Source organism: Stegostoma tigrinum, chromosome 12 (assembly GCF_030684315.1).
Source record: "Stegostoma tigrinum isolate sSteTig4 chromosome 12, sSteTig4.hap1, whole genome shotgun sequence".
Lineage (NCBI taxonomy): Eukaryota > Metazoa > Chordata > Chondrichthyes > Orectolobiformes > Stegostomatidae > Stegostoma > Stegostoma tigrinum.
In genome coordinates, this window is record NC_081365.1 from 70642551 (window position 1) to 70659037 (window position 16487).

General features: G+C 39.7%; 1 protein-coding gene across 4 annotated transcripts in view; it reads right to left on the bottom strand.

Moving 5' to 3' along the window:
• Positions 1-16487, bottom strand: part of wdfy2 (WD repeat and FYVE domain containing 2) — a 54600-nt gene that overhangs the window by 25537 nt on the left and 12576 nt on the right. For all 4 annotated transcript variants that reach the window (XM_048541232.2, XM_048541234.2, XM_059650420.1 and 1 more), the window contains 6 exons: positions 16071-16144; positions 11542-11596; positions 8585-8735; positions 8375-8487; positions 7563-7689; positions 7347-7452 (listed from right to left, as the gene is read on the bottom strand). In XM_048541232.2, coding sequence (XP_048397189.1) covers positions 7347-7452; positions 7563-7689; positions 8375-8487; positions 8585-8735; positions 11542-11596; positions 16071-16144 — 626 coding nt within the window. The remainder of the gene's footprint in view (positions 1-7346; positions 7453-7562; positions 7690-8374; positions 8488-8584; positions 8736-11541; positions 11597-16070; positions 16145-16487) is intronic.

Sequence of the window (16487 nt, forward strand, 5' to 3'; positions counted from 1 at the left end):
TTTTTCTGCCCTCCAACTGTTCACTGGATGTTTTCCATGACTGCATTAAGCTGTCGTGTAATTCAATGTCCCTTTGAAATTTTTTTTGTGTGATCTCTTCATTTCTACACATACAATGCAAAACAGATTAACAGTTTTATCTTAAAAGGGGAGAACTTGTGAGTAGACCCTGCAATTCTATGCACTTACGCAGCTTTGAGGGAACAATGCTGTATGTTGAATTCAATGCTCTAGGTCCGACACAGGTGTTTGCTTCATGATAGGTTTTAGTGAGATATTTGGAGGCGGATGGGGGAGGGGTTAGTGCAATGTTAAAGGGGTAAATGCATTAAAAATCCAAACCAAGCAAAGTGGGCATGTGCACAACACTAAGATTGCATAGTTTCCCAATGCAACCAGCTGTGTTTTCTGTTTGTTCAGACCTAATGCACCAGAGAAATCTTTTCTCCTGTAAGGCCTTAACCGTTGGGAAATTTAGCCCTGTTTAATTTTATGTTTAGAAGCCAAATATTTTGCACATTTCAGAACAGATGCACACCAAGCCAAATGTCTGACAAACTTCTGTTTCATATTACAGATTATAATTCACCTCCACATCCTTTCCCCCCACCTGCAAACATCCAGAGTCACCTTATGGGTTTCAGTGTGTACATGGAACAGCACTGTTCACTGCAAACCATGAAAAGCCACAAACCTGAAAAGACTTGCATTAATTTGAAAGACAAACTCAAAATGAAGGATTACATTTTGGGCACACAAATTTTTGATTAAAACAACTAAAATGCAAAGGCTTGTGGAAAAAAAAGTTGATAACTTCTATGAAAATATATTCATAAGGCAGTTTTAAACAGTCAATTGTATTAATACACAGTTTAAACAAACAAAAACTTATGCTGTTTTTTTAGCATGCATGATCCAGCACTTTAGCCCATTTGCTACTTATATTCCGAAGGACTAGTTGTGATGGGAAGCTGTTGCTTCAATGAAAACATATATTCCAGTTAGAGCATACGCTTGCTAGAAGACTCATATGTAAATTTAAAACTGGTATCTCTGCCCTCAACACTCCCAGACACACTTGCTTCTGACTGTTCTTGCTTCTTTCATCGGTAAATTGCCCACAGCTTTATCACTGCTTGTTACTCTCCATAGCCTTATTTGCTTGATGGCAAAAGGAACAACATCTACTTGCAGCAGAGAAAACTATGCTCCGAGTATCTAATGTCAATTCAACTTTATCACAGTCCTGATTTGGAACATGACTAAAAAGGGGGCAAAGTCAGGTAAATAATTTAATTGAACTGCTGCTCCATACAAACACCTGAGCTCATTAGTTAACAGCAGAACGTGTGGAGTGCAACATGTAATGCCAAATCTCATTGCTCAATCAGTGGCAGTTTTGTTAATTAGTGCAGAGAGTAAGTTAACCTGAAGTACCTGGAATTGTGAAATAGTTAGATGAATACCCACAGCACTCTCGCAAGCTAAAGCTACATTTCTTTTTAAACCCACATTCAGACTAGTTCAAAACATAAATCACCACACTTAAAATTGGCAATACTGGACTGGATAAAAAGGCAGCCACAAAAGCATACTGAATATGTCTAGTTTCCATGCTCTGTGCTTGTTTATTTGATGGGCAAAGTGCCTGTACTCTGTTGGTGCTCCAGAGATTACAAATTCAGCAACAGAAACGTCCAGACACAGGCCTCTCATTCAACTATTCTTTAGCAGGTACACTGGAAAAATGATTAATCATTTCCAAAAATCCAGCATTGTTTTTCTTGTTAATGATAAATATCCTGACCAATGTTTTAAAAGATAAAACCTGTCATTTAAAAAGTCTAAATATGTTGAAAGCTGTACTGTACAAATATCACAGTAATGTTCATTTAGTTGAATAAGATCTTTGATACTTTCTCTTGGGGGGGTCAGTTGGATGTCTAACAAGCAAATTCAAGTACTGAGAAATCTACACAGAGCCACAATTTTGATTTGGACATTTAACCAAGGCAGAAGAATGCAGAAGCAGATGAACAAGAGACAAAGCTTTAGGGCAGAAAAGTGTTCAAGATTCGAACGAGCTAAATCCAGAAAATGGGAGTAACTGTCCGAGTTCGACAGTTTGATTGCAATTAAAAAAACCCCTCAAAATAAAGAGTCGATTTCAGTGAAGATGGACCTTAAACTATAAAATGAACATGACTGCCCTAGTTCCCAAAAGGGAATGCACTTGACTGGTCAAAGAGACAACTTATTCAGTGGAAGTGAGTTAACAATTGAGGAGCTATTATGCCAATCTCTGTTGTTTTTGGTCACAAAATAATTTCAAGTAATTAAAAGAGGGGTCTGGCAGAGAGATTACTGAGGGATGCACAAAATTTACTGTTAATGGCAGGCAAAAAAATCTACTGTAATAATGATTGAGTGACTGTTAAGAGCAAAGAATAGGAATTTCTCACAAATGTGCAGGAGAATTTGTCTTAATGACATGCTTCTTGCTCAACAAGGGAACAGGCAATGCTGGGTCTGTTGCAGGTTCACAGTTCCTTGAAAGTGGAGTCACGGGTAGATAGGATAGTGAAGAAAGCATTTGGTATGCTTGCCTTTGCTGTACAATGCATTGGGTATAGGATTTGGGAGCTTTATGCTGCGAGTGTACAGGAGATCGGTCAGGCCACTTCTGGAATACTCTGTGCAATTCTAGTCACCTTCCAAAAGAAGGATCTTGCGAAATTTGAAAGGTTCAGAAAAGACTTACAAGGATGTTGTTAATGTCGGAGAGTTTGAGCTATAGGGAGAGGCTTATTAGGCTGGGGCTATTTTCTTTGGAGTAACGGAGGCTGAGAGGTGACCTTATAGGGGTTTATAAAATCACAAGGGGCATGGATAGGGTGAGTGGACAAAGTCATTTCTCTGAGGTGGGGGTGTCCAAAACGCGGGCATAGGTTTAAGGTGAGAGCAGAAAAGATATAAAAAGGGACCTGAGGGGCAAGATATAAAAAGGGACCCAAGGGGGAACATTTTCATGCAGAGGGTGGTGTATATATGGAATGAGCTGCCACAGGAAGTGGAGGAGGTCAGTATAATTACAACATTTAAAAAGGCATTTGGATGGGTATATGATCAGGAAGGATTAAGTGGGATATAGGTAAAAATGCTAACAAATGGGACTAGATTTATTTAGGGTATATGGTTGGCATGGACGAGTTGGATCAAAGGGTCTGTTTCCATGCTGTTTATCTCTATGACTCTAATCCTGGGGAATGTTATGGATCAAATGGGAAACATCTTGGGAATTGTTATCATATCATAAACTTCATATTAGTTATGGAAAAGGGGCCAATTTCAGTGAATTGAAGAGAAATCCAGGTTAATTCAGGGTGAATACTGGCAAGTCAAAACGTAAAAGAGCTCAGATTGACATTTCAGAGATGCTTTGGGTCTGCTTTAAGTATACTTCCAGGGGAATAGGTGGGCAGCCAAAGCCAGAGCACCCAAGGCAAAGAATTTTGACTCGGATAAAGGCGAAAAAAGTAGTGGATGTCAGACATCAGTGAGATAATACATGGCTGAATGTACTAAGTGCTGAAATGAGGAAAGGTGATCTGGAGATACATCAAGAATGAAACACCAGCTAACAGAGCATAAATCCAAAGATCTTCAAAAAAGCACGATAACAGTAAAAGGATAGTCAAAAGGGGAGAAGGAATTAGGGAGCATGAGTGGAGATGGAAAACAGATGAGATGTTAAATGAGTCGTTTGCATTAATCGTTGCACCGAGAACAAAGCTTCAGCCAAAGCTGTGGTAAACAGTGGGTTGCCAGGACACTGCTAAAAATATGTAAAGACAGGTAACTGGATAGCTCATGATGTTCAAGTGGGATCTTTCTCATTGAGCAAAGTCAGTGTAAAATTCACAGCCATGCTACTGCAATTCTCCTCAGAAATAGGGTTGCTGCCAAAGAACTGGCTGACTGCAAATATCACATCCGAGATCTAAGAAAAGGACGAGTAAATTACTCAAGTGCTGAATTGCTCTTGAAAGAGCAGAGACAGACATGGAAGGTAAAGTGGCCTCCTTTTGTGCTTCAGATATTTTATTCCAGATTTTCTAATTAACCTGCTCAGAGATGTTATTACAACACCTCTGGAGCTAGTGGGAATTGAACCTGGGACTCCTGGCTCAGAGGTTGGAACACCAGCACTGTACTTCAGCAGCCCAATTCTGTCATCATTCTTTGATTGTTTTCTAACTGCCAGGATTACTCAATCAATTCAAGGTAGGTGGCAGGCAAGGTCTTAGAAAGAAAAACCCTGGATGAAACTAACCATTTGAAAGATATGGATTTTTAATAAAGAAAAGGTAGTATGGATTTATTAAATGGGACAGACATGATTTGAGTTTTATTTTGATGAAGTAAAAGAGGTGGTGTACAAAGCAGTGCAATTGATGTTCTGCGAATGTACCTTCAAAAGGTGACTGAAAAGCTACCACATACAGGTACATTAAAAAAACTGAAACCAACGAATAAAAGCAATATTAGCATCATGGATATTAAATTGGTTACTGGTAGAAAACACTTATGATAAATGGCCATTTTCTTTGTACAGGAGAGGAGTATATACCGGCCTTTCCCATTAAGTATTTGGATGAATGCATTTTAATACAAATTAGTAACTTATTCTTGGGGGTACCGGGTGTAATTTTGAAATTGTACGCAATTCAAACTAGATTTGAGGAGAACTGCAACTGGTTTCAACAGGACAAACGGCAGCTAGTGGAACGCATGTACATCGCTGATGAAATTCAACCCAGACAAATGTGCATTAGCTAATTTTGCTAAGAATCACCAATTGTAAAATTGATGGGGTAAACAAATGCCTGTGATAACTTGCACACAAATCTTGCAAACTGGTAGGACAGGTCAACAAGCAATTAACAAAAGCATTAAGAGAGTGAGGGCGTTAAAAACAAAAACAAGATTATAAAACACAAGAGCAATGAACAGTTATCATGCTTCATGGGATGTGAACATCACTGGCAGGGAACTGAATGGCTTGCAAGGTCACTCCAGAGGGTAGTTAAGGGTCAAACAAGTTGCAGTGAATCTGGAGTCAGACATCAAATAGACCAGATAAAGACATCAGATTTTTGTTCCCTGAAGGACATGAGTAAACTAAATGGATTTTTAAACAATTAACACCACCTTCACGGTCACCGGTACTGAGGCTAACTTTTAATTTCTGCTTTATCAAGTTCACAGGAATTAATTTTACAACTCCACCAGCAGCCATGGGATTTTATTTTTATATACATTCACTCATGGGATGTTTGGGGGAGGAGGGGGTACATATCAGCATTTATTGCTGATCTGTAGGTGCCCTCAAGACGGTGGTAGTCAACACTCTGCTTGAACTGCTACAGTCTATTTGCTGCAGATGCTGTTAAGGAGAGTGTTCCAGAATTTTGATCCAGTGACACTGAAGGAAGTGATACATTTCCAGATCAGGATGGAGAGTGGCTTGGAGGTGATCTTGCAGGTGGTGGTGTTCCCATGTATCTGCTACTCTTTGTTCTAGATGGAAGCTGTTGTGGGCTTAGAAGGTGCCTTTAAACGAGGCTTCATAATTTTCTGCAGTGCACCTTGTAGGTAGTACACACTGTTGCAACTTGAGTGATTGTAGGTAATTGAATGTTTGAGGATGCAGAAGATTTGAAACACTGTCTACATTGCATGTCTAATCTATGGATTAATAGACTATGGAAACTACCGCTTTGCCACTTCTCCTTTGAATTATACAAAATCTTTAGAAAATGGCTCAGTTTCATTTGTAAAATTTTGTCAAGTTCAGTACTATAGTTTATTAAGAAAATAAGGCTTTGGACAGGATACAGAAACTTTCATAATGCTTACAGAGATGATAAATGATAATTATTTGGATGGGCTAGAGGAGGTTTTTTGCCTCAAAACTGAAGGTTTCAAGCAGATTTGATAGAGGCGTTTTACAGATTATTTATTCATATTAAAGTAAGATACACTTTTTCAACAGTGAAAGGATTAGTAACCAGGGGGCATGGATTTAAGGTAATTCCAAATGAACCAGAGATGACATGAAGATGACCTCTTTACATCGAGTGTTTACAACATGAAATGCTATGTCTGATCAAGTGGTAGACCCACTTAATAGCAGCTTTTAAAAGGAATTGGCATAAATATTTAAACGAAAGAGCAGGAAGTGAAAAAAATGGATTGTTTTTACAAACCATCTTGCTCATACTTGACGGACTGAATGGTTTCCTTCTGAACTGTAAGGTACATCCTGTGGGGAAGGAAACTGGTTGTCCTGACCTGGTCTGCCGTTTATGCAACTTTTTAAACTTTTAATATGCATCTGTGGTTTCACACCAGAATTAGCTGACTCCTAACTCTCTTAAGTGAATTGGCAAGACATTCAGTTGCATCAAGCATGCCAAACAAAAAAAGATGGGCAATTTTTGTCTAACAGCAATGCACATGATCAGATAAAAGTTACTTGTTTGAAAAAAATGCTCTTCCTGGTCACTGGGCATGTCAAAGCACATGACAGCCAATTATGTACTTTGAAAGTGTGGGCACCATTGCAAAGTAGCAAATACAGCAGCCACTTTGTACACAGCAAGGTTGCACAAACAGCAATATGACAACAACTGGGTAAACTATATTCATGATACTGATTGAGGGATAAATATTGGCTCCTCAGCTCTTCTTCAAAATAGCGCAATGAGATCTTTTACATGCAAGGGAGCAATCAGATTAATCATTGGTTAAAAAAGAAGTTATCCCTAAAATCGACATATAAAAACAGGATTACCTGGTCATCATTACATTGTTGGTTTGGGGAATTTGCTATGTACACATGACCATTGCATTTACTATGTTATAACGGTGACTATATTTCCAAAGTACTTGGTTGATTCTATGCAGTAAAGCACTTTGAAATGTCCGATGGTTGACCAAAATCAGATTTCCAAGTCTGCTTGCTTCTGCATTCTTGCTGTGCAAGACTACAAATCACTACTTTGTACACTCTATCCTGAAAAGCCATGAAAATTCTCCCTGGCTGCCACTATAGCTACCAGAATGTAACTAATGTTATCAACGCAGCAAGAGCAGCTCTGAACCATTACAAATGGATTAGCATTGAAATCAAGAACATTTTCTACCTTGGACTGACTCTAGTGCAGTTCACGATGGAGGGAGGTGGAACTTTCACTGTTGAAAGCATGTGAATCATTAGAAATGAGCTCGATTCTATTTGCATGGTGTTCAAATTTGAAGACTGAATGAAATTGCATGCTGACCTCTTGCCTCTTTACATCCATGTTCCACACAACAATCCCACCATCTGCACCACAAGAGATCAGCTGTCGCGTATGATGTGCATAACAAAGGGACTGAACTTTGTCACTGTATGACAGAAACAGAACAAAGAGTTAGCTAAAGCAGCACCATTGCACTCATGCACTGATCGGAAAAGCAAACGTACATGTGAATCCATATTACTGCTGAACACTCACTTGTGGCCTTGTAGTTCAATAGCAGTTCCCTTTCTTCCTCCGATATCCCACATAATAATGCAATGATCGGAGCTACCAGAGAATAGTGTCCGTTGAACTGGATCCCAACAAAGTGCAGTGATGCTGCCTGTAAGACAGGGGGAATTTTAAATGGTTCAGGCAAAGAGTCTTTGAAAATAAAGCTTCAAACCAATCAAAAAAAACCAAACTTATTAAACTGCCAGTTAGTCAATTCAATTTTTTAAAAAAATTCTTTATGGGATGTGGACACAGCTGGTTAAGCCAGTATTTATTGCCTATCCCCAATTACCCTGGAGAAAGTGATGGTGAGCTTTTCTTGAACCACTGAGTCCACACGGCACAGGGACACCTAAGGTGCAGTTTGATTACACTGCCAGTCACCTTGTCAGGTACTTCAAGAAACGCAATCTCTTTGCTCTCTCGCCAACTGCAGAGAAACTCCAGAGGTCTAAGTATGGTTCGAGTCAGGAATTGGACTGCTGCCCGAAAACTTTCACTTAGGTTCTCTACATTGCATCCAATTTCAGTTGCGTGCTGCTATTTTGTGTAACTTGCTCCCATTTCAGTAGCAATAACAATTGTAATGCTTTCCATCACCAACATATTTCTTGACAATTCTAATATGATTGACCTTTATCTAGAAATAACCGAAAGTATCATCCACATATTAAATATATTCACTCACAGAAGGAAACATTGTAGAATCAACAGGCAAAGGTTGGAGACCATATGAACTCACGTCACAGGGCAACAAACATGAACTCCAACTACACAAGCTCTGGTTAGCTTACCACTGTGTCCTTTGAAGGTTGTAACAACTGAACAATCGTCTTGCTCAAGCTTCAAAATAGTCACCTGCCCAGAATAATCCCCAACAAAAGCGTGTCGTGTTTCAATATCAAATCTGAGATGGGTGGTTACGGAAAAGTAGTCTTCAATTTAAACAAGATACCACAAACCACATTCTACATAAGATAGTACACCATTAACATTGAGGATACTGCAGACACGAGGCACAAGCAGAGGTTCTGTGGGTACCTAACCTTCGACCACTCTCTGAACAATGCCACGTGAAGCTTTTGTCCTGTCCCGTGCTCAGCACCCATTCCATCTCCAAAACAAACAGGACCATTGTCACTCGGCTTTGATGAGCTGTGGGAAATATAAAGAACAAAATCAATTTGGTTATCGAATGCTCTCACATCTTAGTTTAACATAAGGAAAAATGTATCAAAGTGGTAAATGGTAGCAGCATAAATCAAAGCCAAAGCAATATCTGTCAATTCACGGGAACATTTTGAATTGTACTCAACAGTTGAAAATCACTGCCCCAATTTCAAATAGCAAAGAAAAATAGGTAGGCACAGAATACACTAATTATTACTTCAACTAGTTTCAATATAGATCTTGCTTCTGGGACACAATAGAAATTTTAAAAATAATGATGAAGGGTCTAGTTAGAGTTAGTGGTAGTTGTCTTTTCAAGACTGGGGACACATTTTTAAGGTGAGAGGAGAGAGCTTTAAAAAACGTGAGGGGCTTTTTTTCTAAGTTTATACACAGGGTGGTTCGTATGTAAAACGAACTTCCAGAGGAAGTGGTGGATGTGGTTACAATTACGATTAAAAAACATTTGGATAAGTACTTGAATAGTAGGTAATGGCCTAGTGGTATTATGGCTGGACTGTCAATCCAGAGACCCAGATAACGTTCTGGAGGACCCAGGTTCAAATCCTGCCACGGCAGATGGTAGAATTTGAATTCAATAAATATCTGGAATTAAGAGTCTAATGATGACCATGAATCCATTGTCAATTGTGAGAAAAACCTATCTGGCTCACGAATGTCCTTTCGGGAAGAAAACTGCCATCCTTACCTGGGCAGGCCTACATGTGACTGCAGACCCACAGCAATGAGGTTGACTCTGAATTAGGGTTAGGCAATAAATGCTGCCTGGCCAGCAACGCCTTCATCCCATGAATGAATAAAGAAGAAACATGGAAAATTTGGGGGTGGTAGAGCGGCATGGCGGCTCAGTGTTTAGCACTGCTGCCTCACAGCACCAGGGACCCGGGTTCAATTCCAGCCTTGGGCAAACTATGTGGAGTTTGTTCACTTCCCCCATGCGTGAGAGAGTTTCTGCTGGGTGTTCTGGTTTCCTCCCACAGTCCAAAGATGTACAAGTAAGGTGGATTGGCCATGCTAAATTACCCATCGTGTTCAGGGATGAGTAGGTGAGGTGCATTAGACAAAGGAAATGCAAGGTCAGAGAGATAGCATAGGAGGATGCGTTTGGGTGGGATGCTGTTCAGAGGGTTGGTGCAGACTTACTGGGCCAAAGGCTGCTTCCAAGCTATGTGGATTCTACAACTGTTCAGAGGGATATGAACCAGGAGCAGTCAGGTCAGACTAGTTTAGTTTGGGATGATGGACCAGTTGGACTGAAGGGTTTTTTCCATATGCTGTATGACTCTATGACTCACTCAGTCCCCCACATAACATTGAAATCTCAGTCTGCCCAACTGGAAAATGTCAAAGCTGTGCATGCCAATATCTCTCAGGCATGTTGCTATTCTTTTTCCAGCTGGACAAAGAAAGAAAGCAAACATGTACAAGTAAATTTATACCAAACTATGTGCTTTGTTATTGGGATTAAATATCAAACGTGTTTAAAAAAAAAAGCTGCAGGCTCAAGCATAACTGGTTTTTGCTCCAACTTCTTTAACCTGAACACCACGGTCCCAAGCACCTCAATCCAAAGCAGAGGATTTGCTCATTTAATATGTTATTTTACTTACTTGCCCAGAAAGTGAGAAAAAAATTCCTCCCACCACCTCCACGCTGTAGTATCACAAAGGCTCTTTCATAATCTGAACAGATAATTTTCTATGTGGAAATGCCACTCACATTGCGAAACTAGAGTGGCCAAGGGTCACATGCTTGGTATTTGGACATTTTAAAGTAGTAATGCCTATTGGCAAGCATGATTCCGATCACCGCAACTACCAAGAATATAATCAACTCAATTCAGTTTCATGTTTAAAATGGAAGCACAGAAGCTCATCAGATTTATTTTTAACATGGGTTTAATAGCCAGGTTAAAAACCTTAGTTACACAAATTAGCTCAAACAAACTAGGACTGCTCACTGCAAAGAAGCATAGGTTTCAAATGATTTGATCAAAGTTCGTAAAATAATGAAGGCGTCTGACGGTGTGTGCACTGACAGCTCGTTTCAGCTAAAAGCTTTAGGTAGGACGAGGGACCAGAATCCCAAGTAATATGCAGGCCAGAACTAGTTGGATCTAATAGTTTTCTTGGCAAAAACAAAAAGTGCATCTGTTGCTGCCATCGTACAGTTTCGTGGCTCACTGAAATCCTTTAACCAAGAATTAGACCTGTTTCTGGGAAGGTTAGAAGTCACCTCATGACGAGGTAGCTTTCATATACACACAGGTGGTCTTCTTGGCTAGTTTTGGTCCCTTCAGAGGGATTTCCTTACTTAGCCTCCCTGCCTCAATTGGCCTAGATGCTTGATCGAGATTTTCATCTTGCTGAAGAGACAACATTCGGTGGATTGAGTTGTACTTGTGTCAGGATGCAGGGAACAGTGGCATCACATTGGACAGGTTGAAAGGATTAGTAGGTCTTCCACTGGGATGGGCAGTAAACTTTGAACAAAGCACAGATAGGCTGTTCCACGATCTCTTCAGCATAGCATTAAACAGTTTTCAACCTCACTGCGACAAGCCAGCACCTCATATCTTTGGCTAGTTCACAACTCAAAGCCTCACACTAAGGGTTTTCTTCAAGTTATCAGCTCCGAACTATGATGCAGAATCTTGGGAACTTTACCCATAGGTGGGTAAAATAGCAATATTCTAGCACTTATCAGGGGTGAAAGTTCTTGTATTCTCAGGCCTTTCCCTCCCTTTCAGTTAGATCAAGAAGTTCCTTACCCAGGTAGCTCTTTGCTGAAGTCATTTTGTTGTAGTCTTCCGACAAAATAAACTCCTGACAAAAGACAAACTGTTAAGTTGTAAACTTCCTATATATTCCTTATATCAGTCCTACAAAGATGTAAGCCACTATATTAAAACACCAGAGATTTCAATGAGTTAAAATTTTAAGGAAATTTAGCATCAGAATTTATTTTTAAGAGACAACATGTGTGCTTAAACTTGGCAGATTTCTGAATAGGATTCATCCACTATTCACATCATCAGTGCAACAACAAGTCACATTAAGTAGTTAGACATAAAAGATATCAGGATCAATGATTAAAGGACACACAGAGAATGATTCATAAATGTGCATTAACAATTGGTACTGTTAATTTCATAGAGAATAATGCCCCGAAACTGTTAAGTTTCTGTGGGAGAGCAAGTTAAACAGGTCTGGTGTGCTTTCTCATTACAATGAATTCGGAATGTATCAACTCACTTTATGGTTTGTAATTTATTATTAGCAAGGGACAAAAACTTCCGCAAAGTGTTAAAATATAGCCAGAATTCATTCCAATCTGCAGCTAATGAGGAGGACCCCAACCGTAGGAAGTTTGGATTTAAAGACAGGTAATCCACATCCTGTGAGCAATTAAAATAAAAAATAAGGATTTCCCAAAATAGCCTCCCATTTTAGTCAGTTCACATGACATGACAAAATATGCCAGCCCAGAATAAGGCGGCTCCTCAACCAGGCCACTCAGTTATTCTCTCATTCAGCATCCTCCATGCTTGTTCAATTAATTTGATGAACATCACCTTGGATTTCCTTCCCCTCATATGCTTATCCAGCCTCCACTTAAATGCATTTCTATGATTTGCCTCAATTACTCCATTTGTTAGCAAGTTCCACTGTCTGTGTTTATGATATTTATTGTCAGTTCCTTACCCGATTTCTTGGTGAATATCTTCACTTGATGGCTTCTACGTACAATACAAAGGAACCACTATCTGAAGAGACACAAACCCAGTCTATTCACCTTTTCTGTGTCACTGTAACCTCAGTTTTAGGATTATCCTTTTAAATTGTTTTTGCATCTTCTCGTGCTTCTATATTATCTGCATGATACGACAACTAGACTGTAAACAGCTCTCCAAATAATAATTTAACCAAGGTTGATAACTTCCAGAGTTTTCAGTTCCAGTCCTGGAACTCAACTCCAGTGCTTAATCTGAATTGCTTTTATTACGGCCTAATGAGCTTGCATCACAACTTTTAGTAGGATGAAAAGTTATTGGGGTAGTCAGGGATGTGGAACACTTGGATCAACATTTGAGTTAGCATTTCCAGATCTCTCTGCTGTTTTGTTCCAATCAGATTCTTATTTTCTAAGCAAGATGTGCTCAATACCAAAATATAGTAGCTCCCACTTATGCCACTTAAACTCATTTGCCATTTATCTGTTTCATTCCCCAAGTTTCTTAATGTTGTCATGCTATTTGTCTTGCACCACACCAGTTTTGACTGTACCTCCTAATTCGGTGCTGTCTGCAAACTTACAAATTGTGTTAATTCCATGAAGCATTCCCAGTGTTGATGCTCATGAAGCTCCACCATCCTCCAATCTGAATCCCCTTCATCCCCACCTATTATCTCGAAGCCAGCCAGCTACCTACTCCTCAGATTCTGCAATCTCTAACCTTATTTGCTGGCCCATTAAGTGGTATCTTCTTAAATGCCTTTTGGAGATTTCAACAGATTACATCTAGAGCATTACCTCCGAATTATTTACATATCTGCTCTGAGAGCTTTTCAAAGTGGTTAATGAGGAAGGCATTTCTTCTCAAAATCCATCTAATACGATTAATGTTGATCCAAGTGTTCCACATCCCTGACTACCCCAATAAATTTTCATCCTGCTGATTATCAAGACTTGATCCATTTTTTTCTTTAAAAGCAAAGTCTCTACTTCCACTTACTTTTGAGCCAGAGTTTAAAATAAAAACTCACGACCCTCAAAAACAAATTCACCTCATTTTCTTAAATGGATGAAAACTAATTTTTGAACAGCGAACCTTAGGTCTAGAATTTCCCACAAGAGGAAACATTCTTTCCACAGCCACGTGGTCAAGACCCCTCAGGATGTTATGCGTTATATCCATATCTCACTTTTGTAAACTCTGTCAGATACGACCCTAGCCTATCCATCTTTTCCTCAATACAAAATGTCAGATCCAGAGATTAATCAGGCCGACGCTCTCTGAACTGCTTCCAAAACCGAACCAACCAACTTCAACACCCACAACCCGAGCCACAGATCTACTCCAAAATATTAGAGTGCTTCCAAACATTTACAGTGCTCCTTGAATGAGATGAATACTGTACATGGTACTCCACACTCGATTAGCTTTTTCTTTGATTTGGTTACCTTTCTATTTGAAAAACAAAACTCTGAGCAAGGGTCACCGGACCTGAAACGTTAACTGTTTTCTCCTCCACAGATGCTGCCAGACCTGCTGAGCTCTTCCAGCAACTGTTTTTGTAACTTTTTATTTGACTGTGATGATGGTAACAAGTGAGCTGCTTTGGCAGATTTCAAAGCTCGATGCAAGGATTTAGGTTTAATAACACAAGGGTACTGCAACAACAATCATTGCAACCATGCTAAATATAATTCTTTCTTGCTACTCCAAGTCACGTTCCCCAAATACAATCAACACACTTCTTTCTGTTGTTTGTTATGATGGCTGATTCCCAAATCATTGGTCCCTAATGGCAGAAAATAATAACGCATTAGTACCCCACCAGTAAATTCATACCAGGCCCCAAGTTCGTTCCAAAGCAAACAAGCTCAAACTAAAATAGACATCCTAGGAGAATTATGGGCGCATGTGCAATATATGCAAGCATATCATCTGTGTGTATCGACCCATCCAAGTGACAAATGGAACTACTACAAACCAGCAGTGTGTTGTCATAATGTAGGGCTTGACTGTGATGTTGTGCCAAAGGTTTCCAACCAGAACTACTGACTCCATAAATGGTCAGTCTGGAAGAAACTTGCAATTTCTGAAGTCTGATGGATGAATGCCAAAGAGTAGGCAATGGCTTAAAATAAACTGCTATTAAATTCAGACAAGGGAATCATTTAGACTGAATGGATGGTCCCCGCTGCTCATTTTAACAAGATCAAAAGACCTGTCATTCAAACCCAAATTTACGATCACATATCCATTCCCAACGTATACAAAACAGGGCTTGAATTCAGCAACATTAGTCAATAGCGAGATTAGACTTTGCTCCCTTGATATGTCAAATCCATTGACTCTACCCTCTATTCCTTCAACTCTGAGCTGCTACTCATTCTTCAAATGCTGGTATATCAGCAACTGATTCCTCTAAGAGCTCAGCCATGGCACCACCTTTTTCATCTTCAAACATTCCCTCATGAACTATAACCTTCAAAATTGTACTCACTGTGCACTGCCTAGCAAAGTATCCAGAGGGGTTTCTGGGCAGGTACATCCAAAATTGCCTTGCCCCTCACAGCATTGCATCTGATTTGCTTTAAGAATTCAGCATTTTCCGAGGTCATGCTCCTCATCCTTGGTTTGCATTATACAACTGTGTCACTTGTACTTCCTTGTCCTCAAAATACCTACACAATCAAACGCCCCAGCTCTTCTAGGCGATATCAGAACCATCAGTCTTTGCCTAATATATACAATACATTGCTGTGCAGCATGTTACTGGTCTGAGGCCTAGTTTCCTGCAAAAATATAGCCCTGACCAGTAACAGCACTGACAGTAGTTTTATGATCTGACATCCATTAATACCTGTGGATTTATTGTGCAGTGAAGCCGATTTTGGCAAATCCTGGCAGCTGCCAGACTAACATTTACAATGGTGTTTCAGCTTACCTCCAGGGGATTGTAAGTACTTTCTTGGCTTCAAGTCTCCCAATGCAGATATCTGATCAGTCAGGTTCATCAGTTAATTGTCATGGACAGCTATGTTAAACAGCAACAGTCTTAAACTTGAATTAGGCGGATGACATTCAATTCCTAGATTTGTCAGGCATTTTTCTGCCCTTTGGGAAACCCCTGAAATCCGCAGCCAAAGTGTCTGTAATCTTCAGTGGTGAATCCTTTCTTGGCTGTGCTAAGGAAATAGTATGCTGCTATCACAGCAGGGGCAAACAAATTTCAGTTCAGACCACTTCAAGCACTCTTCTCTTTTGCCCTCAATTGCCAATGATACAGTGACAGTATTCAGCGTGAACAGAAATATCAAGCTGAGAACGGCAGTGTTCAAGAGGAGAAATTCTTCAATTACTTGATCTGTGACAACATCCAATTGCTCACCCCAAGAAAACTGCTGCCCAAATAACAAAAAAACAGGAATTCCTGTGTCTACATGGACATTAAAACGAACAAAGAAGATGCTGCCTCTTAATTAAAAAAAGATACTGAGCATAAACATGGGGGAACCACTTCAGAGATATTTGCAACATGTTACCCTCGTTCACAGTAAAGTACTCACCGAGACTGTACCACTGTCTAGTCCTACAGACAGCCTCCTTGTTTCTGGATTGAAGGACATACTTGAACATGAAGCTGCAAAAAAAAAAGAAAAATGTTCACTGTAATATGGATTGGTCAACAGGAATACTTTCAAAGTGCCAAAAGCCAGTTTTAATTCATACTTAAAAGTTGTATATTTTTCAAAGGAATACAATTCCATGACATTCATTAGAGCTTCTACACGTCTATCAAGATGCACTAGAAAAGTGGATAACAATATATCAATCAAGAACCAAAACCTATGGTAGCATCTGTGAAGAAAAATCAGAGTTAACATTTTGGGCCCAGCGACCCTTCCTCAACTGATGGTAGCTAGGAAAATGTTGATGTATATGTAAATCAAACAGATTACATGCAATTCCTCCTCTCAGGAGGT